This window comes from Aethalodelphis obliquidens, unplaced genomic scaffold (assembly GCF_003676395.1).
Source record: "Aethalodelphis obliquidens isolate GAN/ISIS:26980383/991018 unplaced genomic scaffold, ASM367639v1 scaffold11, whole genome shotgun sequence".
Classification (NCBI taxonomy): domain Eukaryota; kingdom Metazoa; phylum Chordata; class Mammalia; order Artiodactyla; family Delphinidae; genus Aethalodelphis; species Aethalodelphis obliquidens.
The window spans coordinates 23,646,223-23,666,032 of NW_020837955.1; the positions used below are offsets into that span (position 1 = coordinate 23,646,223).

The window sequence follows — 19,810 nt, forward strand, 5'->3', positions numbered from 1 at the left end:
CATTTAATGTTGTCCCAGAGGTCTCTGCGACTGTCCTCATCTCCTCTGGTTCTTTTTTCTTTATTCTGCTCCCTGGCAGTTATTTCCACCATTTTATCTTCCAGCTCACTTATCCCTTCTTCTACCTCAGTTATTCTGTTATTGATTCCTTGTAGAGTATTTTTAATTTCAGTCATTGTGTTGTTCATCACTGTTTGTTTGCTCTTTAGTTCTTCTAGATCCTTGTTAAATGTTTCTTGTATTTTCCCCATTGTTTCTGAGAGTTTTGATCACCCCTACTATCATTATTCTGAATTCTTTTTCAGGTACGTTGCCTATTTCATCTTCATTTATTTGGTCTTGTAGGTTTTTACCTTGCTCCTTCCTCTGCAACAAATTTTTTTGTCATTTCTTTTTTTTTTTTTTTCTGATGGTTGGTGCTGCTTTCCTGTCTTACTGGTTGTTTGGCCTGAGATGTCCAGCACTGGAGTTTGTAGGCAGTTGGATAGAGCTGGGTCTTGGTGATGAGATGAAGACCTCTGGGAGGCCTCACTCTGATTGATGTTCCCTGGTGTGTGAGGTTCTCTGTTAGTCCAGTGGTTTGGACTCAGAGCTCCCACTGCAGAAGCTTGGGCCCAACCTCCGCCCTGGGAACTAAGATCCCACAAGTCCTCAGGCTGAAACTTCTTTCCAGGGACTAAGTTGGAAAGGAAGGACTAATTTCTTTAATCAGGAGCACAGCAAGAGGGCAGGCATGCAGGCCCAAAAAACCATTCTTATCCACTCTGATTCTGATAGTATTATTCTGGTATATTAATCACCTGCTATTCATAGTCAGATTATACTTTGCAATCCAAAAATGTTAATACACTGACTGAACTCACCATTCTGGCAAGAATCCTTTATATCGATAAATACTGAATTGAGGCCTATGTTCTTCTTAACTATTTACCTGGAGTAGTGGGATATTAGTACTTGAACCATTCATTATGATTAAAATGTCCTTGTTGCTCATGAAGATTAGAGGACCCAACCCTTCGCTCTGTTCAGTGGCCACCAACTGGATCCTTAGTTTCACTTAACTTCTTGGAAAATGCATGTTGTTGTTCACAAAGAGAACAGGAGGGTGGTGAGGCAATGTATCACTTCTTTGGTAATAAGTGTTGACATGCAGCAAAAATCGATTGAACGGAACCGAGGTGGTGGCAGTAGCGATGGCTGGAGGGGGGACCCGGGTGGGAGCAGCAGGGGCGAGGGAACCCACTCCACCGGCTCGGGAACTAGGCTTTTCTCACTTGAAGGGAAAAGGAGGTGTGGAAAGGGGCCAAAGAGCAAGCGAGGATGGGTGTGGGAAAGGGAGGTGAGGAGGGTAATTCTCCCATCTGGAAGTCCTGGGAAAGCCCTCTCATAGTATTTTATATTAAGGGTCTAGCTCAGTAAAGGGACCTGGTCATTTTAGAAGGGTAGCTGACTTCTGGTTTCTCTTCCTCTTGGCAGCTATGAGATCCTGGCTGGGCCTCTGGATCTCTTGGAATACCTCATGTGCCATGTGTAATCTGAACTTACAATATCCTATTGTACTGAAGAGAGGAAGTTGGAAAAGATAACATTTAAAAAAAATTTTTAGTATGAAACCTACAGAGTCATAACTTCACAAAATATGTCTATTTACAAGGACAAGACTCCCTCCTTCTCAAACCACTCCCCTCCTTGGCAACACTGCTGGCAGCAGCCATGCTTGACAAGGCAGGATACATGAAAATGTTACCATTACTAGATTCTAAAGGGCCACACTCAGAGATAGTTTTTTTCTGGATATCCCTCGAGCTCAGTTAAGAAAGAGGTCCATGCCCTCTTAGGATGTCAAGTGTCCTTCAAACCTTCCCAGACTGGTGCCTGGATTAAGGAGGCATCTTAATCCATTTAGACAAGTGTCGGTGGGTAGAACAGATCAAAATAACTGGCTAAAAAATTGCACAAGCAAAAATGTAATTTACTTCAAAGTTTAAATAGCTACCAAAAAGCATAATTCTATCTGTCCAAACCTTAACCCCAATCACTCATTCAAAAATGTCCATTTCTCCTTATTCTTGTAGCTCATTTCGTTCAAATTTGGGAACAGGTAGATCAAACTGCTTCAGGTAGCAATTGAAAAATAATGATACAACCTGGTTAAACAAGTTAGCTAAAGTGAACACAGGCCTTCCTCGTTTGCATAAGATGGCATTTCAGCTGGAGAATTTGTTTTATAAACAAGCATTGGGGTTGACGTTCAGCAAGCTCCCTGGTTTCCATTCTAATTGCCAGTTTTGTACTTGAATACTTAAATTATTTACATATTCATGAGATTAGAAATCAGCTCTGACATTGGGAAATTTCAAGCACATGGAAATCTTGCCAAAGCATGGTATATACCGTTCCACATATTTCTTATGAATAACTGAGTGCCTTTTAATGTAGTGCCTTGGGAAACGTGATGGCATTAGGTAGGTATCAGCTTCCTAAGTGTTTGTGCTTGTGCAGAAATCATTTGAATATCCCCAGGGGGTTGAATTTGAAGGATCCATTTATCTTTTATTTCAATCTTGCCCTTTTGACATTAAGGGGATGCTAGGTCTACTCAAAAACAAACAGAGTTGCTGTAAAGGCAAATACTTTAATATGTAATGGCTTATTGTTATTATAATCAATAATATTTCTGAGTACCATATATTGGTTCTTGCTTGCTCTGTTCATTCTGGTTCAGTGGTACCTTTTAGTGATTGTCTAAGAGGATATTCAACATTGGCTAAATACGTATAACGTCACGTATGGGAAAGACACCGGATTACGGCTAAGGAAGCCTTGCGTCTAAACCTAGTTATGCCACACCTGGTGGCTCTCTCCTAGGTCTTTGAATAATACATTGGCTGGCATTCACGTGGTGCTAGCCATGTGCCAGGTTCTGTGTAGAGTGTTTTACATACATTATCACAGCATCCTCAAACAGTCCTGTGAGCCAGGTACTGTTATTGCTTCCACTTCACAGCTGGCGAAACTCTAAAAGTTAAATGACCTGCTGAAGGTCACATGGCCATTTGGAGGGCCTGACAGAGAGCTGATGTTCCTGCCTCACTTGCTGCGCTGTCTATTGCTGGTGAGAAACCAATGTGACTCAGTTTTGGAAAATGCTGACATCTCTTCCCTTATATCAAGCAGTCATTATTTCCCAGAGAATTCCTGGCATTCAAAGCTGTCATGATAAACAATGGCCATCTTTTAGTGCTCAGTCAGGAAAAGTAGGAAAGATTAAAAAGAAAGTTGTGTTCTTTTTTTCTTTTTTGTTAAAGAAATGTATATGAAACTGTTTAAGTAAAATTGCAGGACTGGTAGAAAGAAAGAAGGGAGAAAGCTAAAAGCAGTTCTTCTTATAAAAATTTACTTTTATGCAAGTTACTAAAATTCTATTGTATGCGCTCAAACACACTGGCAGTATAATTTTCCTTTTCTATCAATATATGATTTTAACTCAAACTCTGCCTTCATTTATACAGAGAATGCCGCTGTTAATATTTAGGGTTTCAATTATTTGTGAATAGGGTTTCCTTATGAAAACGTGCTTTCCTCCTTTAAAGCCATGTTTTGGTTTTAAGTGTATCTTACACATATTTACCAAAATACTGAAGGTGAGGTCACCGTGCAAGCCTTAGGATTTCTTATTTCTTTCATAAACTTTGATACTTTGGAATATAGAGGAGAACAGAGCTCCTACAAGCTCCCACATGGTATTACTTGGACTGCTGACTCATAGTGCTCCAGAACAAGTGAGACAACACAAACTCATGAATATTCTAGAACTGCCGCAAAATGAAGGGTGACCCACCAAACTGTCCTAAGGGTTTTGTCCTCCCTCCACAGAATTAATCACTCATTTGCATGCATTTTTTTTTTACTTCACAAAACAATGGAACTTTTCCTGAAATAAAACTGACAGGAAGATCCATGAACAGGAGAAAAACAAAGATAATGGGAAAGACAGAGAAATCAGCAAAAAGGTGATCTGGGTACTAAGACAAGGCAGCAGATGAGGTTGACTTGCCCTGCACGGCTTTCTGTTTTAAGTTTTTAAAATGTCATATCTCAAACAAAGCAGGATTACTTCTCTCGAAAAACTCTGAAAAGTCTGGTGACATTGAATGAGCCATCCTCGGTGGCAAGAACAGCAGGCTGGAGCTCACGAAGATCCCCCACCACACCCCACCCTCCTGAATGAACACCTCCTCTCCAGTTTCCCACAACCCAGACCCAGCCGCCGTGTTCAGTTAGTTGCTTGCTTATCTGTGTAGGAACCGAGTCCACGGTCTAGAAGGACTTGGGCACCCAGAGTGGGGAGAAAAAGCTCACTGTGGAGGACTGGAGAAACGTGGACCCTCCTGCTTATGGTCAGGGGCAGCAGGTACATCTGTAGGAGAGGCCTTGCCGCCTGGATAAGCCGAGCAAGGGTGTCTCTCCTCCCCAGCTGTGAGGCACTCTGAGTCCCAGGAGCGTTCACGTTGGCTTCACAACATTGCAGACTCGCCCCTATACAATTCGCTCCGCAGTGTAACCCCTAACAGAGAGGCCCCGAGCCCAGAGCCCCAGGATGGTCAGCAGAGCTGAGGTAGATGCTTATTCTTACACATTTCTCCTGTGTTTTCCTTTCAGTCACATCTGTGTTTTGTTTTCACTCATTTCCACTGTCTCCCAACACACCATGTTTAGTGACGTGTTTGAGACAGACTGAGAGATGCCACTGGAGGCAATGTTTCATAGCACAGTTTGTACACTAGTTTATTGCCAAATTAAAATAAAGATGTAATCTGGCACACTTGGCCTGCTGCTAAGCCTTCCTTGGGTGGTTTCCTGTACTGAGGCAACAATGTGGGGGGAAAACAAGGAAGGAAGCGGAAGCTCTGTACCTCTGTTCTCCTGGCTGCTTGGTTTCCAAATGCCAAGAAACAAAAGGAAGGAGCAGAATGTTTGGTTTGCCAACTGCTTAATTACAGAAATAACAAAACTAAATAATGGAGAGTGAGATGTTGGGGATCCTGGTATAAATGCTGTGGAATTCTTCACGGCATCCACAGTGATTCACTGCTGTTTTGTAAGAAGCTTAAAAGGTGTGACTGTACATAACAGGTATCCCTCTGCCCATTTGGCATGAAGTTTCCATAATGTCTATAATGCTTATTTTTCTGAAAATTCCAGGGCTTTCCAAAGGCACATCCTCACATAGACCCTTCAGAGGCCAAGGAGTCTATCGCCTGTGTCTATACCATGGAAGTCCCCCAACAGGGCTTTTAAAGAAGTCAAGCTACTTCTTTTAGAGCTTCAAAGGGAAAAAGGTCCCAAATCTCTTCAGTCATTCTAGTGGTGGCTGGAGAGTCGCATGCTCATTCAAAAAAATTTTACCTCTTGGCAATCACCTACATCTTTAATATCACAGGTAGATTTCTCTAAGAAAAAATAAGAAAAACGGCTAAAATATCAAAATAACCTAATCTTATGAATTTTGAGAGCATTTGGTCATACACATTTCTCCCTGATTAAAAGCATTTTTTTTTTTTTTTTTAATCTGGCTTCCTATGGAACGATGGCCAGTAAAACTCTGTCTTGGGCCAGAAAGCACAATCTGTTCAACCAAACTCTTTTGAGTCCCTTAAAATGCTCACATCAAAAAGCCTCTACTGAGAGTCCAGACACTCGAAATGAAACGCAGCTGGAGCAGAACGCCATGGACCACATGGGCTCTTTCCTGCAAGCCAGGGATCCAGACGTTGTCTTCAGGGCCCTCAGAGTCTCATTCACTAAAGGTGAGAGAAAGCAGTGGCGGGGAAATAAGGGAAAAGTAAAGGTGGCTATGTATTCAAAAGGGGAGTGTATGCCTCAAAAGACTGACAGCAAACAAGGGAAGAGAGGAGAGGAGGACAGTGCACAGGTGAGTGCTGACGGAGCTGCCACCTCAACGCAATAACTTCTAAGAGACGGTGCTGTCTACCTGAGGATTCTGTTCACCACAGGCTGGTTGAAAACAGCATCTGGCAAAGGGAATCCTAGCACCAAAGCTACCTACCATCTTTGCTGAGAGTTCTGCAACAGTAGCAACTGTCACAGACATATTGATGAACAACACTTACGTGAAAAAATAAGTGTTCCCGCTTCCAAAAGTCACTGGCCTGCCAACACTAGCACAGGGCCCTCCTTAGGGCCCACGGCTGCATCTCATCAGGGTTCAAAGCTCCGTGATTCGCGGGTGATTGCCAGCTATTATTTCCATACCACTGACCTGCCTGAGTGGCCACAGACCTTCTCCACTTGACTTCGGGCCAACACCACCAGCTAATGGCTCATTGGATGGCTGCAGCCCACTCCACTCCCCGCTACTGCCCCACTCCTCATGCTGTGATTCAAGCCCTGATACATGGAGCCCTTCCCCAACCCCTACTCATATTAGCAGGTGATCTATAATTCTTTTTCCCCAGGATGATTTCTCCTTCATTCTCTTCTGGAGAAACAGAGAGCTTAGCAGAAAGGCTGGCTTCTGCCCCTTTGCTCATCTCCCGATATCCCCATCCATTTAGTAGTGAACCCTACTAAATATCATATTCAAATTCCAATTGCTGAACTTAGACATGTGACACCAATGAGTGGTTTTCCCCTTTGGGAAAATTCACTAACGTCTAAGATTTTTGGCTTGTTAGCTACATACAGAGCAAAGACTGTTAAGGCTTCTTCTACCTCTAAAACGATAGAATTCATTTGGTCTATGGTCACAAAAGATACTTTTCGGTCCCGACCAAGCCTGCTGTGACACCATCCTAACTGGTCTTCTCGGTTTTGACCTCACAGCACCACAGTTCATTCTAATATTACTACCAGATTAATCTTTGTAATCTATAGCTCTGAACACATAATTCCACTGACCAAAATGTTCAAAAGGCTCCTAATTGGGAAAACAAAAATTATTTTGCCCAACAGTCAAAGTGGTCCAAAAAAAAATTAAGATTAGGTTCCAGGAGTACATGTATAATTAACTTGCCCAAATTTCAGTTTCAGCCAAATAGACACATTCACAATCCTGTTTACATGAGTTTTCTAACTTTACAAATTTATATTATTGTTTATGACCTCCCTCTAGGGCAAAACGCGCCCCCTCCAACCCCCACAGAAATACGACAGTCATTAAAGTCCAGGTGAAATCATTTTATAAGATCTCCACCTCCTAAACTTGGGCTGCCAATTTCATATAATCCATCCAGCTACTCTGACTGGGTATCTACCATGTGTGAATGAAGAATCTATCTGCCTTTTTAGTCCCTCTTAGACTACTGAACTCACATGCATTTATATTCTTTCCCTAGATGGAATGAATACTCCTCGATATAGTTATTTTATACCAACAGTGCATCATGCCGAGCACATAAACAGACATGGAGTCTAATATTTGTGGGGTTTTTTTTGTTCTTTTCAATCTCATTGGAAGTGCACCTGCAATTATAACTATCCACACAAACACATTTTAAGGCAAAGAAAGCCAACCCCAAGTACCAATTCCCATACATGGCTGAGTCGGAGCCACATGTCCCAACTCCTCCAGAGTTATCCACTCTGCCACAGTGCTCATGGCATCACTGTCTGAAGTACTGGCACATGAAGGGTTAAATTTTGGGGCATCTCCTCTGACACAACTGCAAAGGTGCATAGTTTTCATTTAGCCAGGTAAATCTGGCCCTCAGTGTGCCTCTGGCATCAGGGGGAAAATTAACCAACTGTCAAATAAAATACAAAAACCCAGTGGATTAAATGACTAATACTCTTGCGTCCTGAGCTGCTCAGCTTTGCCTCTGGTAACTGCACCATCCTGGACTAGATGCACTGTGGCTTGACTCCAGGAATGAAATTGTACATTCTGCTGAAAGGGGAGCCAGGCTGCTCGAGAGGAAAAAAATACTAATTGTAAGTCTTTCCTATTTTTAGGCTAATGTGCATTTTATTTGGCAGTAAGGGCAGGTGCGAATAAAACTCCAATCCTGAGAATTTTAATTTGCTTCCTCAAAAATGCTCATGTCAGTAGAGACCCTGAAAAGTTGTTTATACTATTCCCCTCCCTTCAGGAAGAACCCCATACGTCTATACCAGCTCAGACGGTTTTAACCCTAGAATATTCTCCTCACTCAGGAAAGTCTAGTAGTTCTTTAAATGTATGTAATTTGTAACATATAATTGCTCTGAGGGTAATTCTCAGGATGACCTCACTGAACCATGCATTTCACAAAGAGCATTCAAACATTTTACCTATTTCCCTTTTGCCTTTTATGGCTACAGCCTCTCTCACATTTGCCTTTGTATACTTTTTGCCTCTAATTCTAATCCGATTGTATTTACTGTTGCTAGCCTTATACTCTACCTGAAATGTAAGTTCCTTAAAAGCTGGAGCTACATGTATTTTATAATGTATCTGCAGTACAGAGTACATGATATATTTTATAGCATTTATCCCATAAAATACATATACATATTGCGTGTGCACGCACACACATATATACACACAGATAAACATATGATAGCATAACTTCATTCAATGCCTTCCTAAAACGTAGACCTATCCTTCAGCCTAGCCACCAAGAGAAGAAAAGTCCTGAGATTGCCTGATTCTGAATGTTATCTATGTTATCTATGTTATCTATGTTATCATTTCTCTCACTATTTTAGCATATCACTAGCTAATGTTCTTCACTCTTTCAGGGTCATCCTTCCCTTGAAGCCTCTGAGAAAAGCTATGGGTTCTTAATTCCAAAAAAAAAAAAAATGATCACATCTCACATACACAAAGCACTGTCTCAAATTCCATGGGGGTTTCCTGATGGCCTGAAGCTTCCAGGTAAGAACTGCTCCTCCACAATGTCTCCCTTAGGGTCTAGCTTTTCCTTTGTGTGCTGTTTCAGATGCTTACAAAGCTCAAACAAGCAACCTGAGATCCACATTGCTGCCCCTCGCCCCACCGGCACAGGGTTCAAGCTGCTGCACAGAACAACCTGACAGCTGAGAAGAAACGTAGCGATGACTAAGTAGTTGTCTTTCCCTAGGACAACCGTGCACCACAGTCTCGAACAAGGGGATCACGCTCACCTTTTGGTCTTGGCTGTAAGCCAGAATCCAGTCCTCTTGCTTGGGGTGGAAAAGTAAGCTCTGGATGTAGAAGTTCAGCCGGTACTTTTGATAGGTTGCCCCTTCGTCCGAGCTGATCAGTAAACTGCTCTCAATCTCCGGGTCTGTGAGCAACATAATCTGCGGCAGAGAATTGTTCAGGGAAGAAAAGAACAGAAAGTTAAGTGTGCAAATTTACGAGGCTTAAAAATGAGCTAAATGTTTGACAAGGGAGGGAAAAGGAACAGGCAAAGAACGCTTGGCCAAACAAGGACCTTGACTCTGTCAGGTTTGCTCTCCTACCTTGGACCAAGGCCATGAAACTGTTTTCACCAAGAAATGAAAGAGGCGGGACAGACTGAAAGGAAGGAGGAGGAAATGTAGGAGTGCATTTTCTTCCCTCCTGTAGGGCTCCTTGGTTTTTTTCCCCAAGGTTATTTCCTTAATCTGAAATATTTCCCATTGTTCCCCTAACCCCAGCCCTCCTTCCTGCTGAGCCTTGTCTAGTCTCCATTTTGGGGGGATGAAACTTGTCATAGTCTTTTGTGAGAAAGGTGGAATGAAGTAGAAAGAGGATGGAGTCCACTGGTTTTTCTCTCCATCGCAAACCCTCCCGTTCACATCAATGATATCCCACGTCATCCTGCCTTTAGTCTGATTTTCTGAGTCTTGAGTCAAAGACTGTGCATTCGAAAGCCTGCTCTGGGTATTGTCCAAAGGCTCCTTTACCACCTGCTAACATATTAATAGTTTACTTAGTTATTTTCTTTATTGTCTATATATTCTCTCTAGAACACAAACCCATGAGAATAGTGATATTTCTCTATTTTTATCCCCACAAGTGCCTTCCCAGCAGCTAGAATGAGGTCCAGCATATATTATATATTCAATAAATATTTGACATGAATGAACGAAAGTTAAAGGGATGAATGGAAACTTTTTCAGAGTAGTCACATAGATCTAGAAAGATGCCCAGAGTAATTTGAGCAGATATGAATGTAAGTTCCATGGAAAAAGTCATTGGATGCCCTTCTCCATCTTTGGCCTATTGACAAAAGAATATGCTATACTCATGTAAAAATTCACAGCTCCAGAGGCTTGGGACTTTCTCCTTTTGAGGGTTAACCTTGGCCATAGCAGTGTGAACAATCCACAACAGGAGCAAGACAGAGGAGCTGCTCTGAAAACAGCTTTTTACTCTCTTGTTTCACGCCTCTAGGAATATGTGATAAAGCACCTCATTCCCGACTCTGCAGGTTGCCTTTCACTCAGTCAAAGTGCACACCTTATGCCTCCAGTCAGGTGGCCTTAATGCTGCCCACTGACTTCTTCCCCAACAGCTTATTCATTGGCACTTTCTGAGTTTGGTTTGGAGAAGCATGAAAGATGTGCTTAATGTGTGGCCGTATGAAGAGAGATCACTGCAGCCCAGGGTTTAAAGATTACCAGCTAAGGATGTGGCGGTTCCAGGAAAAGGAGAGAGAGAGAGAAAGGAAGAAAAAAAAAAAAAAAAAAAACTACAGCCCTGTCGTAAGAGAACAGAGTGCCAGGCAAACGCACAGGGCTTTCTCAGGCATTTGGAGGCAATCATATTAAAACCTCAGGACAGTTAGTGTCATATTCCAAAGTGGTGTCCGATCACGGCAAATGGCACACAACGATCTCACACCAGACACGCTCAGCCTGAACTGTGTTTATGTTACCCAGGATGAATTTCAGGTTCCTCGCTGTTCTTTCACCCTGCCCTTCTCGAAGAGGAGAAAGGGACGGATGAAGTGGAGTGAGTGGAATGCTGTGGCTGTCAGCTCTGTTCCGGACAAGACGAAGAGCACACACAATACTGGAGACTAATTGCCTCCCCTCCCATGTTCTGGTGAAGCCACTGTCCATCGACCATAAATTCTGACAAAGTAATAGGTCTCTCTGTCTTGTAGTCACCAAGCAGACAGTGTTCCCTTTCCGGATAACTGATGCAGAACCATCAGGTAATCTGCTGAGTACAAACTTCCGTGTCATCATTAAAGTCTACTGTATGTACTAAGTAAGCAAGGACGATCAGATGGCTCCTAAATTCCCAAGAATATTTCCAGGGGATTTCATATTTACTGGCACACAAAAGCTGTCATTTTCCAAAAACAAATAAGTCATCAAATGATCATATTGCTTTGTGTCTCCAACCACAATTAACAATAATATATAACAGTCTTTTGCACTACTGCCAGCAAGTAATTTCTATGATAATATGAAGAGGCTCAATTTTATAAAGCATCTATTATCTCAGGCAAGGTGATTTTCCCCACTCCCCTGCTTTCCTATTTCCCTGTAAACCAGAATATGTTTACTCTCTTCCCACAAGTGCGGATCTCACCACCTGCTTCTCCTGGCAGACTACTTCATCAAAATAAAAACCCTGGGCCTACAGAATATCATCAAATCAAGTTGATTATTTATCATTTATTTAAAATACTTCTGATACTCATTTATACTCTGAGTCAACAAACTGTATGAGATATTCTGCATCTAAGTACTATTGGATGGGGGAGGTAGAATGATACAAATATTTTCGAACATATGGTTATTTAACATTAAGTAAATAAAACTCCTGGCTTCCTCAGTCTTTTCTTCTGGGTACTAAAAATATGTAGACCAAAATCTCACCATTTCTTTACAGTCTTCACCTAAAACCTTCTATTTGGGAATTTGACATTTTGGAAATTATAGAAGATGTCAGGATATTCCCCCCTGTAAGATTTACAGATGTATCTGTATTAGACAAACCTTCCAGTGGTTCCTCTTTCAAATCTCTGCTCCAATCCACTCAAAACAAACAGGTCAGTCTGGATCCATTTTTGTTTAGCCATTTTTTATTGCAAAAACAACTCTGTAAGACTGCCAGTAGAATTCAAAATAAAAGAAAAATAGGGACTTCCCTGGTGGCACAGTGGTTAAGAATCCGCCTGCCAATGCAGGGGACATGCCATGACCCCTGGTCCGGGAAGATCCCACATGCTGCGGAGCAACTAAGCCTGTGCGCCACAACTTCTGAGCCTGCGCGCCACAACTACTGAGCCCACAAGCCACAACTACTGAAGCCCACGCACTTAGAGCTCGTGCTCCACAACAAGAGAAGCCACCGCAATGAGAAGCCCACGCACCACAATGAAGAGTCGCCCTGCTCACCGCAACTAGAGAAAGCCTGTGCGCAGCAATGAAGACCCAACGCAGCCATAAATAAACAAACTTACAAAGAAAAATAAATTGACCCTATCCCATCAACAAGTGAAACCATGTTTGTGCCCCCTTCTACTCCTTTATCCACAGCTACATATCATATCATGGATTGAGTTTTTGCTTGTTTTTTTTTCATTTAATATTATGGCCTATATTCATTTCCACCTGAACTGTAAACACACAAATGCATACACACACATTAATACACACCACTGTATACAATGTATTTCAATTGCTTAATCACAAGCTCCAACACAGTTAGGTTACAACTGGTTCAGTGGTTGAACCATAGTAAGTGCTTAATGAACTATTAACTGGATTAGTGGAATCTTATTATTTCAGTCTTCAAATTAGAATCTTTTAGTAATTATATTTCAAATGAGTTAAAGTTTGTTCTGTCATGTTGTAGTTTATGAAAAGTAAATATGTTAGTAAGCAAATAAAGAATTTAAGACCTAAATAGAAAATGTTTAACCCATTTGAGAAAAAAGATACAGTGTAAATAATAAGTGTGATCCAATCTTTAGACGAAAATGATGCCCTTTATAAATAAAGTTCTAAGCCATCAATATGGGCTTCCTTGGTGGCGCAGTGGTTGAGAATCTGCCTGCCAATGCAGGGGACATGGGTTCGAGCCCTGGTCTGGGAGGATCCCACATGCCGCGGAGAAACTGGGCCCGTGAGCCACAACTACTGAGCCTGCGCGTCTGGAGCCTGTGCTCCGCAACAAGAGAGGCCGCGACAGTGAGAGGCCCACGCACCGCGATGAAGAGTGGCCCCCGCTTGCTGCAACTGGAGAAAGCCCTCGCGCAGAAACGAAGACCCAACACAGCCAAAAATAAATAAATAAATTTATTTTAAAAAAATAATAATAAAGTTCTATCTTCTCAAGATGGTATTCTACTAGGAAATATTATCAAAATAGAAACTTCAAATTAGTGAATATTCCTCAAAAAATAATAGATTACATTCCTTAAATATATTCAGTGATCCCTGTTTTTGTTGATTTACATTGGTTATCTTCTTTTGGCTTTCTTTTTTCTCCTTTTTTAATTAATTAATTTATTTTTGGCTGTATTGGGTCTTCGTTGCTGCACATGGGCTTTCTCTAGCTGTGGCGAGCAGGGGTTACTCTTCGTTGTGGTGCACGGGCTTCTCATTGTGGTGGCTTCTCTTGTTGTGGAGCATGGGCTATAGGCGTGTGGGCTTCAGTAGTTGTGGCATGCACACTCAGTAGTTGTGGCCCACAGGCTCTAGAGCACAGGCTCAGTAGTTGTGGCACATGGGCCTAGTTGCTAAATGGCATGTGGGATCTTCCCAGACCAGGGCTCGAACCCATGTCCCCTGCATAGGCAGATTCTTAACCACTGCTCCACCAGGGAAGCTCCCTTCTTTTGGCTTTTCATGTGACTCTGAATAAATGGTGTTTTGCTGTGTTTAATCCTCTGCATTCTGGAATACAATCTGAATGACAGAACTTTAAAAGACCTTTATAAAAGGCATGACTCCAAACTCTGCAGGATTCCTGAAGTGAGCTCTCTAAAAAGAGGGCTTGTTTGCCTAGCATAAAGCTTGTTCCACAGTAGGTCCATACATCTTTGTAATTGAACAAATGAATGAATAAAGCAATGAGTCCTCCTCGTCCCTGCTTCTGCTAAATGCAGTTCATGGATCCCTGTGACATTGAGGGTTCTGAGTCCTCTGAAACAAATCTCTGCTGTTCTACTTGGAAGTAAGTGGGGTGGGTAGAGACAATGGGAAGAGTCTGCCCTTAACGGGAAAGTAATTATTCTCTGTTCAGATCAGCCCATGAGTGATTAGAACCAGTTTACTCCTGTCCTGCAGGGTGTGCTGCACTCACTGCATCTACAGGTGAACTGTTTTCCATAGAAAGTCAATAATGGTGACACCGGCTCCCACCACCCAATTCTAAGCAATCGTTCATCATCCACTTCAGGGGAAGGAAACAACTTTATTTGCTCTTCCTAGAGGTGATAAATGAACGTGAAATGCAATTTATAGATTTCAAATATGTCACTTCTACCTTTTTTTGGGGTATTAGTCCTTCTGAAAGCTCAGTGTCATCAAACATCAAATGCATCTCCACTCTCTTTGACTTGCTCCAGGTTCAAAATAGGGTTAAATGATGTAATTCTACAAAACGCTGCTTGACAGCTTCCTGATCCTTCCAGGTGTCTACTCAGAACATTCCTCCCAGAAGAGGTCCTACCATTTAGTCTTCCAGATTCTTTTCCTAGGTGTGTTGTTCTTGGAATTCCATTATCTACCTATTTAGTCAGGGTGGAGTTATTAATAAGAGGCAGCTTCACCACCCCAAGGCATACATTTTTTCCCACCATTTCTTTGGTCCTAGAGCAAAGAGTATTTACTTTATGTGTTGTTTATTATTTGTTTGCTCATTTGTCTACTCCTTGTCATTCAAGAAGAGGTAATATACTAGGGATATCTCTCTTGCTTTGCTCAAGGCTTAACTCAGACCCAGATGCCCATATCACAGGTGCATAAGTAATTTCCATAGTGATAATGACAATGACAAAGAAAATAACAATAGCAGCAATTGGGCACTCTAATTATCTAGCCACTCCATTCAAACAAAAATCTATCTATAAATAGTATAAGAGGCTATCTGCAAAACTCTGGCTCCAATATAAAAAACAAATTAAGCAAAATATAATCAGAGCAAGTAAATAATTGGCTGACCCATGTGGATGGAAGAGCTGCCTATTCCCAATGTGAGGTGGGCATTTACCCTTCCCAGATGAGCTGAGGGTGAAAGCAACAAGTGCTTAGCAATGGGCAACTGTTTGGAGGACAGTATTAGGGAAAGTTACACAGGATCCCAGAATGACCCATGAAAAGGAAGTCACTGAAGTACGAACAACAGTGAGAAAAGGAGAGGAAAGTTATTAAAAAGAAAAAGGTTCAATCAAGTAAACACGGATAGAAAAGAGTCTGTAGAAAGACGTACCCAGTGAGCAATCACTTGTCCTAAGTCCCACTCTCACCCTCTCCCCCAAACTCAGTGAAGCTCACCTAATGTTAAGTAACCCACCCATGTTCATTAACACGAAGGAGGGTCATTCAATACTAAGAGATCATCTTCTTGTGACCTGAATATTGATTCAATGAAATTGGAGAGAAACTTTTGCACTGTATTCTGTAAGTTTACTACTGAACTTTTTTTTTTTATGAGGACTCAAAGCTTTTGAATTTTCAGGGGGAAAAAAAGAGTTTTCAAGAAGTGTATCAAACAATTTCTGTCCTTCATACTTCTCTTAATAGCCTTAGAAGACCCAACCTATTACCTATTCTGTAATAATAATGATAATTCAGTCAATACTCTTTTTGCCAAACCCTGTAAGGCACAGAATAGTAACACCAGGAATGATAACATATGGGTTACGTATCGGTTACACTCCTTGGAAGACTGTTCAAGAAAGAAAGTTTATGGAAGATTGCTTCCGATTTCTCTTGGGACTATGGAACACAACCCTCTCTTTCGAGTTAACTTAGAGAATCTCAAACTAAAAAACACCATTTTGCTTTGAGACTCTGTTCCCATTACTGTGGTCCTCTGCATGCATGTGGACAGGTTGATATGCTGGGCTGAGTGTGGGGATACTGAACCACATGCTTGTTTTCCACAAGAAGAGCCGTGACCAAATCCTAAACCTGACCTTTGTCAATGTTGTGGGTGTGTGTACTTCCTCAGAAAAGAGGAAGAAAGTGAGTTTAGTGAATCCCACTCATGCCATGAGAAGAAGGAAAAACAAACCATAAATATATACTATAATCACAGTATCCCATGGGGCCTAACTCCAAAGATGGATTTGGGTTTCATTTCTGCCACGTCTCTGATGCCAATTTGAAGATCTCACAGCTCACTTAATCTTTTTTTGAGCCTCCGTTTCATCATTGAGGGTAGTGATACTATAAAAAAGCTTATATGTATTGAGCATCTGCTATGTACCAGGCACTCCACTAAACCTTTAAAATATATTACCTCATTAAACTGTTAAAATACTTCAGATAGATATTACGTCCATTTGACAGAAGAGGAAATGAGGCTTTGAGGAATGAGGTGATTTGCTTAAGGTCACACTGCTGATCAGGGGTAAAGACATCTATGGGATCAAATAAGATCATCTGTGTGAAAGCAATGTTAAGCTTTGTGTCAATGATACCATTATTACTTCACAAAGAATGTCACATTAGTACTGTACGTTCTGATAAAATGCGATAGTTGAGTTCTAAAAAAGAAAGAGATAAATCTTGTTTTACAAATATCTCATAAAAATATTGCCTAGATGGGAAGAAGTGGGGAGGCAATCAGGGACTAGGAGTTAAATAATGGAGATTCAATAACAAGATGATTGGTAAGATATTCTTGAAGAAATATAGATAATTTTGGGAGGGGGCTTTAAATATAAATCTATGGAAGCAAAGTACCCAGTCCTGGTTCACACTCAGATTTTTCACAACGGTGTTGGCCTCCTCTTCCTTATTCTTCTACCTTCGCTCCTCCATAAAACTGGTTTTATTCTTTATCATAAGTAGGGGTGAGAAAAAAATGATAGAAATGGTCAAAAAAGCTCTGACCTAATGACAGGACAGGTAAGGAAACAAACATTTCCATACAAGCTTGTTCTCAAAAAAGTTTATGCTGTGGAGCTTCCCTGGTGGCGCAGTGGTTGAGAGTCTGCCTGTCAATGCAGTGGACACGGGTTTGTGCCCCAGTCCGGGAAGATCCCACATGCCACGGATCAATAAAGCCCGCACGTCACAACTACTGAGCCTGAGCTCTAGAGTCCGCAAGCCACAACTACTGAGCCCACGTGCCACTACTACTGAAGCCCGCACACCTAGGGCCTGTGCTGCGCAACAAGAGAAGCCACCGCAATGAGAAGCCTGCGCACGGCAACAAAGAGTAGCCCCCGCTCGCCGCAACTGGGGAAAAGCCCGTGCGCAGCAATGAAGACCCAATGCGGCCAAAAATAAAATCAATAAATTAAAAAAAAGAAAAACACCATTCACTTAAAAAAAAAAAAAGAAATTCTAGTCTGTGGATTTTCAGGATACATAAACTGCCCAGATTAAATTATAGAAGAATATATCCATTAAATATTCATTAAAATGTGTATAATTAACTATTCAGTAAGAGAGCCCATATCTAGGCATTTCAATCCCATCATTTAATTAAGGATCTCATGCTATAAAAAATGAGTTTCTTAAGAGCAAAACCAGTTCTTGTCCCTTTATGTTCACAACAGAACCACCAATATCAATTACGACACAATCTAGCAAAAAAATGGGATATTTACTGTTCTCTTGGGTCTTAAAATAAACTGACTGACTTTTTAGGTAGCCTTGGACCAAAACAACAAAAGGCCATTTGTGAATGGTTGAATGGTAAATGTGTCCCAGAAACATACAGCAAGTTTAATTTTCATTGTACACAGGCTGGTATAAAACCATCTACAATTTTCATTTTATGTTTTTTATTTTATATGCATCCTGCTGTGTAGCTCAATTCCTATGGCTACTAGGCCAACCCTACAAAACACTCATCTGCTCCAAGTTACTACCAACGGGGAGTCCACACTTTAAGAAAATATCTACAAAACCAGCCCTCTTGACTTCAGTGGCATTTTTCAGCCCCACGATTCAAAAGGAATAAAAAGGATCCCCAAAAAGGGTTCAAAAAGAACAAAAATTTTGCCTTCATAGGACCTTTGCAAACACACGATCTTTATGTATCTGGGCTAATATCTTTTATGGATCTAGTCACCACAGTTGCTCAGAAGTTAGCATCCTTAATAATCAGAATGATACCTAATCAAGGTGCTATCATACAATCTAATTATAGAAGTTCCATTCTGTTTTGTGACTATGTAAAAGCATTTTCCTATTGAGATTCACGTTTGTGATGGGTTGGATATGCCCATAAAGATACCATCATTTACAAAGTTGACTGATCTTGAAAGAGCTGCTTTGACCATATGAGAGACTGTTCACAGGCAGTTTGGTTTTCTCCGAATGGATCAGAGATGAGGTGAATATATGTCATATTTTGTCCTGTAGAGTCCTGGTTTCCTCCTACTGTACCATCATAAATATTATTACTGACACTCAGAAATATATGGTTTGGACTATAAATTATATGATCATCCTACAGAGTGGAAGATTTCTTTATCTGAAACCCTCAGAGAATTCTTCCCAAAAGTGAATTTTCCCAGTAACCGAGCAACTTTTAAAAAACAGTGACCATGTTTAATTAAAGAAGAAAGTGCTATGTAACGTTTAAATGAAAATGACATGTATGTTATATACATGAGGTCCTACAAACTCATGGATAGACCACACCTTCCTTGACAGAATATACCATATATCATTTACCATTCCCTGAAATCCAGGGTCGTGAAAATACAACTCAGTTAATTCATTTGACTATAATATAGCAATGCTTTCTGGAACTACTGAAGTGTGCTGAGCTCTCCGCTGAACATGAAATAGTTTTCTAGGTTCAAATAATTCCCCATACTCCACCCATTAATTCCATACTTTTCCACAGTCAGACAGGCTCCTACTAATATAATAGAAACCTCCTTTCCACCTTCAATCTAAATAATTCTTCTGATGACATATTTTATTAAATTAAGAACACATTCTCAAAGTAAACCCTGTTCTAAAATCAATTTATGTTTTTTCTAGAACCCTCACTCAAATATCTTGATCACCAAATGAAGCCTTGCCTGTATAACACTGATGGCCACTTGCCTGTTCTTAGACATTCTAGAATTTCAGTTGTGTGGACCAGCCTATAAACCTGGCAGGTTCTTCTTTGGAGCCCACATTGATCATCATGTTTTCCTCTGAAGGTCACATGTGAACTGTGTCAGGCTGCAGCTTAGTCTTGTCACTGGGGAGCCTCTCAAACCCGGCCCCTCCTCAGTTCCCAAACAGCTGGTACTGAATCTAATTCCTTCAATTCAGAGTAAAAGGAAGAAGAAAAGAGCGCTGCTAATGATAGGGGTGTAGGCTTTAAGTTAGCTGGCAGGTGTCCAGTTTTTGATAAATATCAATGTACCAATGATATAATAACTTTGTTTCTTTTAAATTATTCATTTTATTTGCTTTAAAATTTAGTATTTTTTTCAAGTTTGAGTAAGAATTAACATGTGTTCATTGCAGAAAAGTTTGAAAAATGCCACCTCAAAAGTACTCAGAAATAAGAAAAATCACTCAAACATCACTATGCAGAGATAATTGTCACTAACATTTTGAAGTTTGCTTTTACAATCTTTGTTTCCATGCATATATAGATACACACACATACATAAATGGGAGGGAGACAGAGAAAGACAGAGACACACACACACACACACACACACACACACACACACACACACACACA

General features: G+C 41.0%; 1 protein-coding gene across 1 annotated transcript in view; it reads right to left on the reverse strand.

Moving 5' to 3' along the window:
* SORCS1 (sortilin related VPS10 domain containing receptor 1) overlaps positions 1-19,810 on the reverse strand; it is a 576,135-nt gene that overhangs the window by 224,628 nt on the left and 331,697 nt on the right. The window contains exon 5 of the mRNA XM_027113082.1: positions 9,127-9,285. Coding sequence (XP_026968883.1) covers positions 9,127-9,285 — 159 coding nt within the window. The remainder of the gene's footprint in view (positions 1-9,126; positions 9,286-19,810) is intronic.